At 38.3% G+C, this 16,390-nt stretch overlaps 4 protein-coding genes across 7 annotated transcripts; 2 read left to right on the top strand and 2 right to left on the bottom strand.

Annotated features, from left to right (window-relative positions):
* Positions 1 to 7,222: 7,222 nt before the first annotated feature.
* On the bottom strand, positions 7,223 to 11,581 carry BDBG_04507 (uncharacterized protein). The gene is made up of 4 exons (XM_031721699.1): positions 8,816 to 11,581; positions 8,368 to 8,549; positions 8,073 to 8,202; positions 7,223 to 7,937 (listed from the first exon to the last, which is right to left on the bottom strand). Exons 1-4 carry the CDS (start codon positions 8,882 to 8,884, stop codon positions 7,779 to 7,781), a joined length of 540 nt encoding a protein of 179 aa, XP_031578543.1. The 5' UTR covers positions 8,885 to 11,581; the 3' UTR covers positions 7,223 to 7,778.
* Positions 8,730 to 11,106, top strand: BDBG_04508. Of its 2 annotated transcripts, XM_031721701.1 has the most exons (4): positions 8,730 to 9,055; positions 9,157 to 9,669; positions 9,763 to 10,297; positions 10,371 to 11,106. In XM_031721701.1, the coding sequence occupies exons 3-4, from the start codon at positions 9,781 to 9,783 to the stop codon at positions 10,823 to 10,825; spliced, it is 972 nt and encodes a 323-aa protein (XP_031578545.1). In that variant the 5' UTR covers positions 8,730 to 9,055; positions 9,157 to 9,669; positions 9,763 to 9,780; the 3' UTR covers positions 10,826 to 11,106. The 2 variants fall into 2 exon arrangements, with proteins under 2 accessions (XP_031578545.1, XP_031578544.1); XM_031721700.1 differs by having other exon boundaries at positions 9,157 to 10,297.
* Positions 11,582 to 11,760: 179 nt separating the features above from the next.
* On the top strand, positions 11,761 to 14,534 carry BDBG_04509 (uncharacterized protein). The gene is made up of 2 exons (XM_002624599.2): positions 11,761 to 12,522; positions 12,673 to 14,534. Exons 1-2 carry the CDS (start codon positions 12,079 to 12,081, stop codon positions 13,072 to 13,074), a joined length of 846 nt encoding a protein of 281 aa, XP_002624645.1. The 5' UTR covers positions 11,761 to 12,078; the 3' UTR covers positions 13,075 to 14,534.
* Positions 11,921 to 16,389, bottom strand: BDBG_04510. 3 transcript variants are annotated; one of them, XM_031721702.1, is made up of 5 exons: positions 16,131 to 16,389; positions 15,147 to 16,016; positions 14,698 to 15,023; positions 14,007 to 14,604; positions 11,921 to 13,869 (listed from the first exon to the last, which is right to left on the bottom strand). In XM_031721702.1, exons 2-5 carry the CDS (start codon positions 15,348 to 15,350, stop codon positions 13,393 to 13,395), a joined length of 1,605 nt encoding a protein of 534 aa, XP_031578546.1. In that variant the 5' UTR covers positions 15,351 to 16,016; positions 16,131 to 16,389; the 3' UTR covers positions 11,921 to 13,392. The 3 variants fall into 3 exon arrangements, with proteins under 3 accessions (XP_031578546.1, XP_031578548.1, XP_031578547.1); XM_031721704.1 differs by having other exon boundaries at positions 14,698 to 16,016; XM_031721703.1 differs by having other exon boundaries at positions 14,698 to 16,389.
* Between the last annotated feature and the right edge of the window lies 1 nt (position 16,390).

Raw genomic sequence — 16,390 nt, forward strand, 5'->3', positions numbered from 1 at the left:
GTTCTGTTAATTCTTCATACTCAGACTAGACAACTATAGAAGATGATCAAGTTCAAACTTGAAATCTTAAACACAGTTTAAAAAACCTTGAAAATTCCTAGTATAATTACTGACTCTTTATCTTATTCTTCTTCTTTCTTTTTTTCTACTTCTTCTTCTTCTTTAAATTAGAAGAAAACATATGCTCAAGCAGCTGAATCTGCTGTCTTTAAACCTGCTATCTCAAAATCTGTTTAAAATCCTGAGAAAACTGAGAAGAATACTACTCATATCTCTATTCATAGAAAAGTGAAAAAGAAAATGTAAAAAGAGAAAAACTTTCAAATCTTCAGAAATAGAAGACTTATTCTCAAAGTCTTAAATCAGAATATTCTGCAAAGAAACAAGCTAAACTCAAATCTCATTTTCAGAATCAGAAATGAAATTAATCAGCAGTTCTTTTCTCAGTTAATAACTGATATTAAAGTTCAAAAATCAGTTATAGCTTCAATTGAGTTATCATTCTTTAAAAACTTCATTATTCTGACTACAATATCTGAATTCAGTGCTGAATTTCTTATTCAGAATAAGAATCTCTGAAAGTCAGTAGTAGAATCTTTACTAAACATAATAATTCTATCTGAAAGAGATGAAAAGTGAGACAAATTCATTCTTTATAATATTTCAGTTGAAATTTTTGACTGTGAAGAAGAAATACTACTTCTCAAAAATAAATTGAAAGAATATAACTCTATTCAACTGAGAAAGAAGCCTGTATAACTAAATTCAATTAAGTTCAGATAAAGCAGGAAAAATGTCTCTGTTCTAGTATATATAAAAACACTTGAATAGTCAAAGATCTCTGAAGTAAGAGTAGTAGATTTGAAAATGAGAGTTCATGAATACAAAGACTCAAGAATGAATCTCAAAGCTTAAATACAGTGTTCAAACTGTTAAAGATATAAATACTTTACAATCTCATGTTTTAGAGACTCAAAATATACATTCTGTGTCAGAGATCACAAAACTAGTGAGTATAAATGTGAAATATACTTAAAAAGAGATGAAATTTATTAATATACTCTGCTTAAGTACTCTAATTGCAAAGAAAAACATATATCTAGCTCAAAAGAATGTATATTTACTTCTAAAACTCAAAAGAACTGAAGAAAAGATGAAGCTTAAAGTTAATTCAGAACTGAAGAGAAGAGTTAAATCAGTAGACTTATAACTACAGACTTAAAAAGAAGAAACTCTCAACTATCTAAGTCTTCAAACTTCAATTCTTCAGCTAAATGTAAATAGAATTTGAATTCTTAAACTTCTGTTAAAATTAGAGAATTGAGAAATAACTCTGATAATAAACTAGATATAATATAAGTAGTTAAGATTTCTACTTTTCAGAACAGTTATAATCTACTATCTAATAATAGTAATTAGATTCTACTCTACTCTCTTTTAATATGAATATACAATAAAAATAATAAAAAAAGTTTAAAAACTCTTCAAAAATCACATTTATTTAAAATAATGTGAATAGAAACTCAAATTATATTTATTCTTATCTTCAAATTACATTTGAATAAAAAGTTAATTTTATACTACTTCAGAAGCCAAATTTTAATGCTGAGTAAAAATATATTATTTCTTATTCAAGCTACTACTGCTTTTTATCTCAAAAGTCTGAGATAAAGTCAAGAGTAGTAATCTATGAAAGAAAGAGATTAAGATATTAATTTAATCTAAGATTTAATATTATGTCTGACTCTGATATTCTGATGAGTGATATTATAGATAAAGAAAATGAGTTTAATATTATACAGCTTATAAATATATATAATAAAAAGTTATTAAAGAAAAATAACAATATCTGAACAATTAATAGAGAATTTCTGAATATAACTTTATTAAGAAACTCTATAATTATAGAAGATTTCAATACATATTATCTCTGATGAAATTCAGAATGTAAGAGAGTAGTGAGAGCTGATAATCTAGTTAAATGAATCTTTAAGCATTTAATAGATTTAGTTAATAAGTCTGATTAACAAACATTCTTTAGAAAAGATATAAAACAGAAGTCTATTATAGATCTAATCTTTATATTATAAAATGTAATAAAAAGAAGACTTATAAACTGATTTATTAATTCAAATAAGATATCAGAATCAGATTATGAGATTATTCAATTTAATATTGAACTGAGTGAAAAATAAATGAGTGAAAATCCTCTTCTCTCTAATCAGTATAACTTTGAAAAAGCTGATTGAAAAGCAGTTAAAGAAAGTATAAAACTGTTAAAATCTGAAAGACAGAATGAGCTATATTGAAATTCTGATCAAGATATCTCAAATGAAATACTTAAGAATAGAGTGAAGCTTATTACATCTACTATTCTAACAAGTGTTAGAGATAATATTTCAAAAAGAAAATCTTCTAAGTATTTAAAATCTTAATGAAATGAGAATATCTCATTTAAAAGAAAAGAATTAGCTGCTGCTAGAAGAGATTGAAAGAATAATATAATATCTGATAAAGAGTTCAAAGCTGTCAGAAATGAATATTTTTCAGATATTAAAAGAGCTAAAACAGACTACTGAAATAAATTTCTTAAAGAAGTATAAGAGAAGGAAGTTTTTAAAGCTTTTAACTATACTAAAACAAGAAGTGTAGCAAAACTTTCAGTCTTAGAATATGAGTTTCAGAATGAATTATATACAGTAAACTCTTTTGAGAAAAAATGTTAAGCTTTTATAAGAATTCTCTTTCAGAACTTATCAGATTCAGATTCAGATTTAGAGAAAGAGAATATATTACTTCTCAACTATATTGATAAAAATAACTAAGAATGATCTGATCTTATATAAAATGAATTAGAGTCAGCTATTTTCTCAAGTTCTGTTAAAACTGCTGCAGATTCTGATTCAATTAATCACTTGATTATTTAAAATACATATTTCTACTTAAAGAATGAATATTTTGAGCTCTTTTTCAATCTCTTGAAAAATGAATATCATTCTGAATACTGAAGAGAAGTCACTGAAGTGATTCTTATAAAACCTAATAGAAAAACTTCAATTTCTAAGTTATATAGAGTAATATCTCTATTAAACTGTCTAAAAAAGATTTTAGAAAAGATAATAGTTACTTAATTATTTTTTATAAGCTCTATAGATGATTCTCTTTTATTCAGTGAATAAATAAGAGATAGAAAACAGTGTTCTATAATTAACACTGTTCTCTCAGTTGTTTATAATATTTAAATAACAAAGTATAAGAGTCTGATCTCAACTGCAGTTTTTATTGATATAAAAGAAGTATTTAATTATGTTTCAAAGTCAAAGTTAATTCAGATATTAAAGATATTAAAACTGTCACTTTCTCTAATAAAATAAGTTAACTATTTTATATTTAAAAGAATTATATAACTCTTCTTTAATGAAATGAAATAAGATAAGACTGAGATAAAAATAGAAGTATCACAGAAATCTTCAATCTCACTCATTTTATTTACAATATACACTGTATATCTATTCAAAAATAGAAATATAAGAATAGTGTGATCTCTGAGTTATATGAATGATATTGATCTAGTCTACAGCTTAAAAACTATTAAAGAGAATTTAAAAGTAATTGAAGAAGCTGTAAAGAAAATCTTTGTTAGAGCAGATATCAATTAAATTTAATTTAATATAAATAAAACTGAGTTAATTCATTTCTTTTCTAGATTCAATGAGAAAGAACTATCTCTAACTCTTTTAAATAGAGAGATTAAATTCAGTGTAAATATCAAATAATTAGAAGTATAATTAAACTTCAAGTTGAATTTTAAATATTATATTCAACAAAGAACTGTCAAGATAGAAAGACTATTAAATAATATAATCAGACTATTAAATACAGAGAGAGGTCTATTCTTCCAGACTATAAGACAGTTATATATAGTCTGTATTATATCAGTAGCTGATTATGAAGTTCAAGTTTGATGAAATAATCAAGAGAATTTCACTGAACTCTTTCAAAGTCTGTAAAACAGAGTCTTGAGAAGAATTCTGAAAGCATTCAAATCATCTTCTATTAAAGTAATGAAAATTAAAGCTTCAATTCCTTCTTCTATTATTAGATTTAAAAAGATCTGTATGAACTATGCTCTGAGAGTTATAAAGATGAGCTTAAATTATATAATCAGAGAAAGAGTCTCTTCTTCATTTTCATCAATTAACTCTGAAAATGAACTGAATTGAAATAGATTTCTTGATTGAAATGAAAATAATTCTTTAAAGAAAATATCTTCTCAACTGTACAGACTATACTCTCTGATTAAAAATCAATTTTCTTCTTTAAATATTGAAAAAGTTAATCATTAGAAGTTATCTCTCTAAAGAGAAAAGCTTGAATCTCTTATAAACTTATAAATAAGTGAACTATTAAAAGAGAAAGAATATGAACAGTATTTGAAGAGAATTTCTATAATTAATATAAAAGACTCTATTCTGATTTATTCAGATGACTTAAAAAATGAGAACTTGAATAGATTAGACACAGACATTGCTTATACTGAAGATAATATTAATTTTATCTCAGATTTCTGAAATCTAGACTCTGAATATAAAGTCTTTGATGCTGAACTATTTGTAATAGTGAAAGCTTTCAAACTCATTGAAATAAAATCTCATAAAAGAGAAAATTATTTGAAAGAGATATGAATATTCTCTGATAGTTAAACTGCTTTAAAAAGACTTAGAAATAGTCAGATTTATAATAATTAAATGAATCTTGAACTAATCTTAAACTCTGTTTTGAAAATTTAAAAGAGAAGAATATCAAAGCTGATAATTCATCTATACTAGGTTTCTACTTATATGAATATTTATAACAATGAATTAGCTGATTCAGCTGTAAAAAAGAGTGTAGAATTAAGCAGATCTATTCAAAAAATTATATTCTGATCTTTTATAAAGAGAAAAATAAAAGAATCTTATTTAGATAAGTGAAATGAAAGCTGGTAGAAATAAAAGAAGAGTATACATTATTCAAGATTTGAAATAAAACTCAAGTGAAAATCTTGTTTAATTAAATATAAAAAGAAAATATTCTCATCTATAATACAGCTGAAACTAGAATATGACTATTTCAAATCTTATATACAAAGATTTAATGATAGATTTAACTCAATAGAATGCTCATTCTGTAATATAAATAAGAATTCTGAGTATATTATAATACACTGTGTATTATACAATAGTCTCAGAGTCAGATTGAAAGAGAAGTATAATCTAAATTAATTAAATATAAGATTCTTATTCTTAACTGAGACAGGAATTAAATACTTAATAGACTTTCTATCAGAAACTCAAGCAGCTATAAGAAAATGACTAAATTCAGAATTATCTGAATATGAAGAGAAGAAAATTAATCAGATATAATCTGTTAAAATAGCTATACACTCTCTTTTAATAATTTATTTTATTATAGTCTCTCTTTACTTTATCTTTTTCTTTATCTTTTTCTTTCAATTTCTTTCTATCTATCTATTTAATGTGTCTATCTTTGAGACTGTGTTCTTTTTCTCTTTTCTTTTATCATGATATTATCAAATGATTTCAAAGTATCAAAAGATGTTAAAACACTGTAATTTGTAAACAGTTTTTGTATTCTAAGCTGAAATTTTCTGATTTTACATATCTGAAATTGATGAATGTATAATAGTTAACTTTACAGACATAGAAAAAACCCTGAGAACTAAAGTTCTCAGATAGATGTCATAGTCTCTGACTGTATACATCTATAATTGAAAAATAATAATAATAATAACATGAATCTGAAACCTCATGATTGAGCTTGACTTCATCACTACATCTCTGATACAGATTCTCATTAATAATAAGAGTATCATAGATCTCACAAAGGTGGCAGCTATTACAGTCTGAAGCAAGCACATTGACATACATTTTCATTTTTCACATTGACAGTTGAATCAGAGAGTCATTGATTTAGAATATGTTCTCACTGCTCAGATGACAGCGGATGAACTCACTAAATCTCTAGATAATATGGCATTTGCACAATTCATGATTTTGCTAGGTCTTACAGGTGTAAAAGTTGGGAATGTTTAATTTTACATTTGTATTTGGTTTTGACAGACTATCTTGGTGGTTTGAGTGTTTTTGTATGTGATTCTTGTTATCTCGAGGGGGGGTGTTGGCCCTTACGGCCGTTGCGGTTAGCGATCCCACTAGATCACGTGACCCACCACTATATTATGTTCCTGTAGATAGATCTATCAATACAACCTTCAACTATTCTACACCAACCAACCAAACATCTGAATCACAATCGGAGAATCAGAGGCCCAGCCGGATGGATGCATTCTTATTTTATTATTTTTATTTATTATTCAGGAAGTAAAGTTAAAGCAAATATTTTTGGTGTTTATTTTCTATCTGTATGAAGTTAGCTTAGTTAGTTTTATTGTTTGTTTGTTTGTTTGTTTGATGATTTTGTCTTGTCTGGCCGCCAAAAAATAAAAATAAAATAAAATAAAATAATAAAATAAAATAATAAAATAAAATAATAAAATAATAATTCCCGTGTCTTTTCTGGCGGTGGAGCACAGGGTTAACTATGTCAGACCACTTTTTGTCCGCTTTTATTTTTTTTCCCAACTTTTTCTTCACAGTTCAGCAAATAACCACCGCGAGTGGGCGGCGATGGTCGTTCAAGCCGTGTTGTGTCTAAGTATGATCTTCACTCTTGTACTCCGTACTCTGTACAGAGTAACTTGCTAGTGGAAACTGGGACGGACGACTTGGAATGTTGAAACACCAACATGGCCGGGTCGGGAAATATCAACAAATAAAAAAGAACACACTGCCATGACATTTCCCAACCCCTCGACAGCCACTGTGTTTCTTCTCGAGAGCAAGGTTCAGTGAGACCTTGCCCGCACCCTTGAAAAAAGAATTTCCCTTTTGCTGGAAGTGAAAATAATCAATAAACTATTAAGTATATAACAATAACCCCAAGATGGCAGATAGATACTCCTCAGTCATTGGCTTCCCTTCCCTGGTCTCTATCAACAATCCCTCCCACCTCCAACAACTGCCTCAGCCGCCGCAGCATCACTGGATTGTTGTTCTTGAATGATGCCGGCGGTGACTAAACTACACGCCTTGGGGTAAGTTAGGCAGTTACTTTTATGTTGGTGGTTGTCAGAAATGAAAGGTTATTATTATTGCAATTCCTGATAAAAGTACCCAACATATATATCTCCAGTTCCCCGCACGCAACTATCTGGGTACATTTGGACTGAGTCTTTGCATATGGATGTGCTCAACATATGCTGCTTTTCAATCTTGCAGAAGGGGTTGTCTGCAAGGTACAGTGCAGTACAACGACAAATGACAAACGAGCTCTGTTAATTTTCCGAGAAGTTTAAATAAATGCTGTGTGCATCGGGCGCCATGCAATGCATGCGTACATCACTACGTCACACGTTCTTCAGCAGAACAAGTGCAACGAAGCTATATACACATGTTCCGACGCTCCAGGACCAATATCCTTGAATGTCTGTGTCTGAAAACCAAGACAATTTATTGAATACTAGCTATTGTGTCGAGCAAGAGAGAAATCCTCTTCATCATATGAGCGTGCGGCCCATACAACCTCTATTTCTTTCAGGACAATACCCTCGCTCTCAAGTGTTAGAGCGAGATACACCAACGATGTTTAAATGCGCGCGTTTGTCCACCTGCATGTATGCATCTACAGAAATACCTAGCACATATTTTCCCCCCAAGTCATTTCGTTTTTTGCTCTTCCCTTAACTCACCATACGGCAACAATTTCATATTCCCCTCAACCCACGCCAAATTCGCTACAAGCTTCGTGATCCGCCACGGATTCCCTGCCCCTGAATCTCGGGATGATACCCGCTTCAATTCAAGGTCATATCGGCCCTGGTATGGGAGGGGGAAAAAAAAGAGAGCATATGTCAGTGGCCGCGGCTCCGAAACAAAAATAAAGCTAGCGAAGAAAATAAAAATAGAAAAGAGGCAGTTTAAATAGAAACTGATTCGCCCCCAGGTACTCACCCCGTTGGAGACAAGTGGTCCACCATCAGCATCTTTCTTGACCAGCGTCACGGCACCGTTGCAAGTGGCAAAGGCCGTTCGGGGTTCAACCGTTTCTGTTCCTGGTTGGGGAAGGGTGATGAGTATAGCACTGCGATATAGACAAATAATGACAACATCCAAGTGCAATGTCGTTAGCAAGGAGTATAAGTATCTATATCGCCCATATCGCCCATATCTCCCTCCCCCCGCCCTCACTCATGCTTTTACATTTCTTGAAAATAAACAAAACAAAAAAATATAAAAACGCGCGCACCTTGGAATATGCTGCGCCTCATCCACCTTATCCATGAGCTGTTTCCAATTCGTGGCTATCTCCCTCGCCGTCGTCTGCGTCGGTTCGACGCCGAAACATTTCGAATAGTCGATGATGAGATCGGTTGGGATGAACACTTCGTCGGCGAGCTTGTCCCATTGACGTGTGTCGACGTAATAACTCTGTTTTTTTTTTCTCATGTTCGGGGTTTATATTTTATTAGCCCTTGGCCTATATGAGCATGGCGAGTGTTCATTCTAGCTTGCTCTCTCTCTCTCTCTCTCTCTCTCTGTCTCTCTCTCTCTCTCTCTCTCTCTCTCTCTCTCTCTCTCTCTCTCTCTCTCTCTCTCTCTCTCTCTCTTTCTGTCTCTCTCTCTCTCTCTTTATTTTTTCTCTCTTTTCATAATAATCCGCCGCGCTCTGCTGGCTCTCGGGTGGGTTCACTTACCATCTTCGTGATGACATCGTGGATATTTGCCCTATCTAGGAGATAGTCGACGGCCGGATAGTTGGCCATGGCTTTGTCTTTCTTTCTTTTCCCTGTAGAGTAGCTGATGTCGAAATAGTCCTTCTGCAGACTCCAAAACGTAATTCTTTACGATATGTTTGTTCATTTAGGGGCGGAACCTACGGCGATTTTTATATGGAACAAGATCTCACCTGGGACCTGGACCCTGACATTTACGATGTACGTGTATATCTGTGGTTTACTTCACAAGCCGCAGCTATCTCCTTTAGAAACCCTATCCACGTCCTGCTTTTCAATTTCAAAGTAATCACCATCAACAGTAGTTAAAATACCGGAATGATTATCTCTCCGCGTTAAACCCGTGCGTGTGGATATTAAGTTCTTAACTTCTTTAAGTCCAGGGAATGTTGGCATCGTCCTTTTTTTTCGGATTTGAAAGAGCTCGGATTTAAGGGGGTTTGGCGCCGGATTTTAGCGAGACTTGAAAAAAACGCAATCCAAGCTCACAAATTCTCTTTTTTTTTTTACACAAATACTCGTGTTGTTAGGACTATTAGGAGCTATAATAGAGGTTTGACAGGGTGGGTTGCTTTGATGATAGAGTTGCATACATTGTGCCATCGTAATTGGGCTGCGTGGGTCAATTAGGGGTGTGATGTACATGTACATATCGCGCAAGCATAAATACTATCAGATGCCCAGGTCGTTTTGAGAAGTTTAAACATCAGGCTAACCGGCAGCAGCACGAGAACCATTGAGCCCAATGACCCCGTCATAGCCGTTGCAAATTAAAGAATAAGAGCACCAACAAGCGGGGAGTCTACCAGCTACTCGTGCGTACAGCGTCACCATCCCCCTAGAACCTACATCATAGGTCTGAAAAACCCATACAAAAAACAATTTATATATATATATATATATCATAGACCAAAAATCAATATAACATGACAATCCTCCTCCTCGGCGGACGCGGCAAAACCACCCGTCGCCTCGCCTCCATCCTCTCCACCTGCGCCCCAGAGGTCCCTTTCCTTGTCGCATCCCGCACCAGCTACCCATCAAGCCCGTACAAACATGTCAAGTTCGACTGGTTCGATGAATCCACCTGGGCACAGCCGTTTAATGCGGTCTCGACATCAGTATCAGCATCAGCATCAGCATCAGCATCAGCAGTCAGGACCGAATTCCAATACAGTTCCAGCCCCATCACGGGAGTATACATCGTCGGCCCGCCCATTCTGGACATGGTCCCACTGATGAAAAGGTTCATCGATTTCGCAAGGGGGAGGGGGGTGAGAAGATTTGTGCTGCTTAGTTCTAGCGTGCTTGAAAGGGGTGGGTTTGCGATGGGGCAGGTGCATGATTATTTGGCCGGTCTAGAGGAGAATGGAGTAAAGGAGGCGGAGGCGGAGGCGGAGGGCGGAATTGAGTGGGCAGCTCTGCGCCCGAGTTGGTTTATGGGTATGCAATTATCATATGCCCAATATTTGGAGATATATCCGACTAAACTGACCGGCATATGATATTATAACAGAAAACTTCTCAGAAGGCCAACATCTCCTATCTATCAAGGAGGAGAGCAAGATCTATTCCGCAACGGGGGAGGGGAGAGTCCCATTCGTCTCCGCAGAGGACATTGCACGAGTTGCGTTCCGCGCCTTAACGGATGCCCGTCCGCATAACACTGAACATCTCATCCTGGGCCCAGAGCTGTTGTCCTACGATGACTTGGCAGATATCCTGTCTTCCGTGCTCGGTAGGACGATCGCTCATGTTAAGCTTTCTGAAGCTGAATTGGCAGCCAGGATGGAATCAACTCTTGGGATACCGCAGGATTATGCGCAGATGTTGGCGGTTCTAGAGACAAATATTAAAAATGGGGAGGAGGATCGGATGAATGATGATGTTGAAAAAGTGACTGGGAAGGGCCCACGGAGGTTTAGGGACTTTTCTGAGGCGAGTTCAGGATGCTGGGTAAAAGACTCCTGAGGACATGTACATGTATCAATCTGGGACGGCCACTTTATGTAACTTCATATGTATGGGGATGGCTGCGCAAGTAACAAAACATTATATGCGTTATGCAGAGCAAAGAAGGTTAATTCAACAAACCAGGGTTAGCTGGAGTTGTCCCTCGTTTATCCACGGTCGATTTGCTCCCAGGGTAGTTTTCTTTTAGTTTTTCCGCTGATATATTTGGCTTTCCGCTAACTTATTTGGCCCTAGTTGGTTCGTAGATATAGTTAATGATCATTTCTCGGAGATTCCGCAGCTTCGTCTTGTTAATTTCAAGGTGATCGTGTGAGCATTGTCGCCGTGCGTATGTTAACCACTCGGCCAACAAGACCAAAATAACAAGCTGCCCGAACACTTCTGCTTCCAGGTGACCCCAGGGGGTGGCTTATCATGTCCCTACGCAGTAGAAGACAAGTTAAAGGTCCAAGGATTTAGGCACGATACGATACTCTGTCCATTCGAAAATATCACTCTAGATTCTGCCCAGCAAGACTCAGGCTCGAAGATGATTGAATCCGCCTCGCTTGTGTCTGTGCCTACAATAATGTAACTAACTACACAGGTTCAGGTTAGAGGTCAAAATATCAAAATAGCATTTCTCAACAGGTTAGAGGTTCCTCCCCTCCCGCTATTAGCGTGCGGGGGGCTTAGCTCGTAACTTATAACTAACAATGCCAACTGCTCCGTAACTAGTCAGTTAACCCAGCTAGCAACAGCACTGCATTGACAGGATTTTGAAGCCATATTTAAATATCGTACCAACCGTACCGTACCACAGCGATTTGATTGACAAAGCCCAATTGCCTCAACTTTGGGCCCCCGCTACCCCGTGGTTTAGACTTTTATCCTAACAAACTCAGTCCCATGATTTGCACTTTTAAGTTTCCCGCGCCGCACTGTATAAGTTATATAGTTTTTTCGGAGAGTTTACAACGGATTTTCAGTTTCCATGGATTCCAAGGTTCACCCGGCATCATGAGTCTGTTGAGAAGTGCCCAGCGCCATCTATTATAAGCCCGTATCATGCCGTGAATCCGTCATCCTCCGGTCGTTTGCGATCTCGTTTCTATATAAACTCGCCACGTAGTCGTAGTTGCTGCACCCGCACGGTTTAAGCCCAACGCTAGACTTACTGGAACTCGAGGGAAAGATCTAGATCTAGATCTAGATATATATATCTATATCTATATCTATATACACAGATACAACGGCTTTTGGCGCCCAGAATGCCGTCCATGAACGTTCTCATGGGGGCAGACCCCGCGAATGACCCACTCCACCACTTCGAAACTTCCTGGCTATTCTACCCACTCGTCTTCGGCATCCTACGCCTGACTATCTTCTTCTACTGCATCTTAACCGCCGTCATTTCATTCGCGGTGGAGGGCGCTAGCGGCCACGCGATCGATGATGCGCGATCCTTCAGCTATTTCACCTCCCTCTCCTTCCTAGGAGTTTTGGTATACTTCCTCGTTGCCGGCATCCATACGGTCCTTTATGCGCGCCAGGGACGATCCGTGCTGTTCGACAAATGGCCCCGATGGCTGCGTGCCTTGCACAGCCTGCTATATACCACCATTGTGTGCTACCCGTTCGTGGTCGTGGCGATATATTGGTCTCTGCTGTATAAGGCAGGCTCAGTGCAGTCCCAACTCTGGGTGTGGGGAAATGTTAGTCCCATGTTCCCCCTTGCCCCTTACCCCCTTGCCCCACATCCCCGCCCCAGTCTATCTTTTTGTATTCATATCACTCCCCTCAAGCACATGTATATACTAGATATAATGCTGACAGGATATCTCTCCCCCTCCCCCAAATCCCAGATCTCCAAACACGTCCTACCAGCCATCTTCGCCGTGTTCGAAATCGTCTTCTCAACAGCACCTCCACCACCCCTCCTTCACTTACCATTCCTGATCCTCCTCCTCCTCCTCTACCTAGGGGTCGCTTACATCACCCACGCCGCCGAAGGCTTCTGGGTATATCCATTCCTCAATCCCGGTCCCAACGGCAGCCGTATAGCCAATGTGGTAAAATACCTTTGTATCGTTGTTGCAGCCCTCCTTATCACCTTTGCCGTGGTCTGGGGCGCCAGTTGGGTTAGGAGGCGCCTGGTGGGCTTGAAGACGAAGTGGGCGAAGGGGGATGTTGGGGGTGGTGGGCAGGATGGTAGGGATGCTGAGATGGGCGAAAATGCCGAGGAGGTTTATGTTGAGAGGAAGTGATGGGTGTAAGCTGCGTGTTGATAGTTGCTTTTTTTCCCTTTTTTTTTCCCCCCTTTTTTCCCCCTAATTTATTGTATGTATTTAAGGTGGTACAGAAATTCTCTGTGGGAGGGAGTACGGGGTAAATATGGATGTATATATGCCTGTAATAATTACGTGTATTTAATTATATATATATATATATATATATATATTCTCCGTACGGCCTGTATGCAAACTCTATAGTACTGTACATTAAGAATAAAGTCGTGAGAGGAATATTCGTTATTCAAAGAGCCACCAACACGGATTTGCAAAGGAGAAACAAGCAAGTCATTATCAAACTTTTGATAATGCATACCCAGTGGTATCGGCAACTTTGAAACCCCAGGGCGGATGGAGAGGGTCCGTGCACTCACTACCACAAGCATCACAAATCCACCACCTCGGACCCCAAGACGACAACGCCCTCGAGCAGCCCTTGCACGCAAAATCGTCACGATACTGGCTGTGCCTAAGTTTGCGTTCCATCTTGACTTTGCCGCGCTCATACCGTTGTTCCAGGCACTCAAAGATGAGAAACGGTTTGCAAGAACTACACACCAGGCGTTCGTTTTCGATACTATCGGGACTGAATCGGCCTCTTGAACCGTGATATTTACCTGCGAGTGTAATTTGCCGATCACAGCTCCTGCTGTTGAACCGTGGACGGGTGCAGATCTTTCTGAAGAAGCAGGTGGAACAATAGGGCTTGCAGGTTTCTTCATGGAGCAGGTCGAGTTGGGGTCGGGAAAAGCGCCTCACGTCTCCGCATGACTAGATTATGAGAGTGTGTTGTTAGATATGCCCAGATGAAAATGGTTGTGGGGTGATATTGGAAAAATTGAGTAGCGATGAGGAGGTACGGGAAAACGGGGCGCGAAATAATAGAAGGGCAGGGGATTTGGGCATACCCCGCATATTGGAAACTGGCATACAAAGCACCCAGTTTTTGTAGCGTTATCACAAGCATATATCCTAAGTATGCCTAGCCTACCGCTAGAATGGCCATCTGGGAAAACCGTCTCGCGCATTTCCTTTGATGACAGGCTCAAGTTTACCAGGTCTTGATAATGCAAGCGTTGGGCGACAAGGGTTAGTATGTCAAGATGTAGAAACCTTGCCAGTGGAGCGCTTTCGCTTTTGGCTTTGGCCTGAACCATCATAGGCGCTGGAGGGGGCTGGTAGCGTTTGAAAAATGGAAACGATATAGGGTATTTCTGTAGCCGGTCCTGAATGGGTATAGCGACAAATTGGCTCATTTTGTTCATGTAGCGAGCACTAAATCGGCATCGTGAGAGTACGGAATTGGGCAACAAATCCAGTGCACTCCAGAAAGCCAGAAAGAGGGTTCCGCCGAAGCTATATGCCATGAAGAAGATAACTTTAATTGCGGAAAGGACAAAGGCCTCTTTTCGTTTCCTTTCGGGGGTCATACGCGATCGAACGCCAACAATTGAAAGAGCAAAGCTAACAATGATGTTGAAGAATGACACTAGAATATATATGACCCTATGTTCAAATTAATAACTGGAAAGCAAAAGACAATGGATATGTGTAAGTCAAACACTTTGACGGGGTGCAGGTGTATGTACATGTACATACAGAGATCCAATCCCAAACCTCCATTGGGATACAAAGTCCTTACAGATTTTATCAGATGGTACATTCATGTCAGGATCGTCCGGATAGGTATGAAGAGTTTCAAGAACGTGGAAGTAACTTTCGTTGCCGTTCATGGGAACCTGCCAGGTTTCTGCGATTCTGCAGGGCCCCAGGGAATGGGGAATATAGGTCGCCTGGCGCACCGTGGCGATAGCAAAGTAGACCATGATAACAGCATCAAACAGGCCGATTAATGTGACATAAAGGCTCGGAGCGAGCATGGTCGGTATCCACATGGCAAAGTTCCACCAGAATCCGATTTTGCTCTATACCAGAAAGGGGAGGGAGGGTCATAGAATTAGAAAGATAGTATCTACGGACAAAGCTGGCGCAAAATAAAACGGAAGAAGCAAGGAGAAGAGGAAAGTGGCAAGAAATATGGCACGAACCCATTTTGAAGCAAGATGGCTCAGGTAAAATGTATTTGGGTGGAAAGGCGGTTGCTGAACAATCGCAGCATGGTCCTTGACATAATTATAAGCAGTTGATGCCAATGACGTGTAGATACCCAATACTACATGTCCAGCGAATCGAAGGACGCCGGAGGGGATACCAGTGCCAACCACAAAGGCTCCATCATAATCAACCAGCATCGTCTTGAGTTCAACTTGAATAACAAAAATTTAAAGTCTTGAAGTATTCTTATCAAACTGACAGCGAAGCGCGGATGCAGGAGGTTCGCATGATGAGAGAATAGAAGTCAAGTATAAAGAGAAAAAAGCACAAACGGTGCAACAGGCGGGTGATAAATGGAGCGCAAGATAAAGCATGGTGAGACACGATGGCCTTATATTCTCTCCAACAATCAACGCTTGAGGAATTTTTCGCGATTCGTATTGCCTGCGGGAATCTGCCTCCAGCAGTTGGGAAACAGCCGAACGAGGCTCTGTAAAGCCGCTGCGGATGGGTCGACACTGGGGTTAAAAGAAGCCCACTTGGCGCTCTCCAGTCCCGGCACAGCCCTCCCGTTAGCGGACTCTCAACTGCCACGGATCGAGTCCCTTTTTTACTATTATTATTGCCAAGGGATTCATGCGATTCATGCGATTCATGCGGCGATTGTCACTTGTTGGCAACCCAACCTGCAAGGCTGCCGAAGATGTGCCGTGTCGTGTTTGGAATTATATGCACAACGTCGGGATGTGATGTCATCAGGGTGTTTTGCCAATGTGTTGGCGCTTTTTATCCTCGAGATATATCCAGAGTAGTTATATAATCCATGGATGATATTTCAAGTCAAACATTCTGACTCATATATTCTGTGCTTTTGTGCATCATGTGAGCTTAAGAAAGCCAAGGGAAGCGGTCACTCGCGTCTGCAAGGACAGGGACCTGTTGAACGTCGGTTGGGCAGAGTTGAGATAAGCACTCACACCACACACGTCACACACATGCTGCAGTATGCTAGCTCCTTCAACAGCGAGCGGTAATCGCCTGTAAAATATCAAATTTCATCCATCATAAGATGTGCAAGACGTTGTGGGTTGACTAGAATATGTTATCTAAATGGAGTGTGATAACTAGTCTCAACTGCCTCTGTTCCAGTGGCAAATAGCGTGCTATCCTGCTTTCAGGCCGAAACTGGACATTCGTTCGATTTTGCCCGACCCAGAGGATGGCGGCTCGTAAAAGT

This window comes from Blastomyces gilchristii (genome assembly GCF_000003855.2).
Source record: "Blastomyces gilchristii SLH14081 genomic scaffold supercont1.9, whole genome shotgun sequence".
NCBI classification, from domain to species: domain Eukaryota; kingdom Fungi; phylum Ascomycota; class Eurotiomycetes; order Onygenales; family Ajellomycetaceae; genus Blastomyces; species Blastomyces gilchristii.

What these genes read in the sequence shown, in the direction of transcription:
- BDBG_04510 (XM_031721702.1), bottom strand. Translation starts at nt 15,350, where the DNA reads ATGCTGGTTGATTATGATGGAGCCTTTGTGGTTGGCACTGGTATCCCC. An exon ending in GCCATCTTGCTTCAAAATGG is followed by an intron (nt 15,024 to 15,146) that starts GTTCGTGCCATA and finishes TTTCTGGTATAG; the next exon opens with AGCAAAATCGGATTCTGGTG. An exon ending in AGGTTTGGGATTGGATCTCT is followed by an intron (nt 14,605 to 14,697) that starts GTATGTACATGT and finishes ATTTGAACATAG; the next exon opens with GGTCATATATATTCTAGTGT.
- BDBG_04508 (XM_031721700.1), top strand. Translation starts at nt 9,781, where the DNA reads ATGACAATCCTCCTCCTCGGCGGACGCGGCAAAACCACCCGTCGCCTC. An exon ending in GCGCCCGAGTTGGTTTATGG is followed by an intron (nt 10,298 to 10,370) that starts GTATGCAATTAT and finishes ATATTATAACAG; the next exon opens with AAAACTTCTCAGAAGGCCAA.
- BDBG_04509 (XM_002624599.2), top strand. Translation starts at nt 12,079, where the DNA reads ATGCCGTCCATGAACGTTCTCATGGGGGCAGACCCCGCGAATGACCCA. An exon ending in AACTCTGGGTGTGGGGAAAT is followed by an intron (nt 12,523 to 12,672) that starts GTTAGTCCCATG and finishes CCCAAATCCCAG; the next exon opens with ATCTCCAAACACGTCCTACC.
- BDBG_04507 (XM_031721699.1), bottom strand. Translation starts at nt 8,884, where the DNA reads ATGGCCAACTATCCGGCCGTCGACTATCTCCTAGATAGGGCAAATATC. An exon ending in ACGATGTCATCACGAAGATG is followed by an intron (nt 8,550 to 8,815) that starts GTAAGTGAACCC and finishes AAAAAAAAACAG; the next exon opens with AGTTATTACGTCGACACACG. An exon ending in GACCACTTGTCTCCAACGGG is followed by an intron (nt 7,938 to 8,072) that starts GTGAGTACCTGG and finishes CTCCCATACCAG; the next exon opens with GGCCGATATGACCTTGAATT.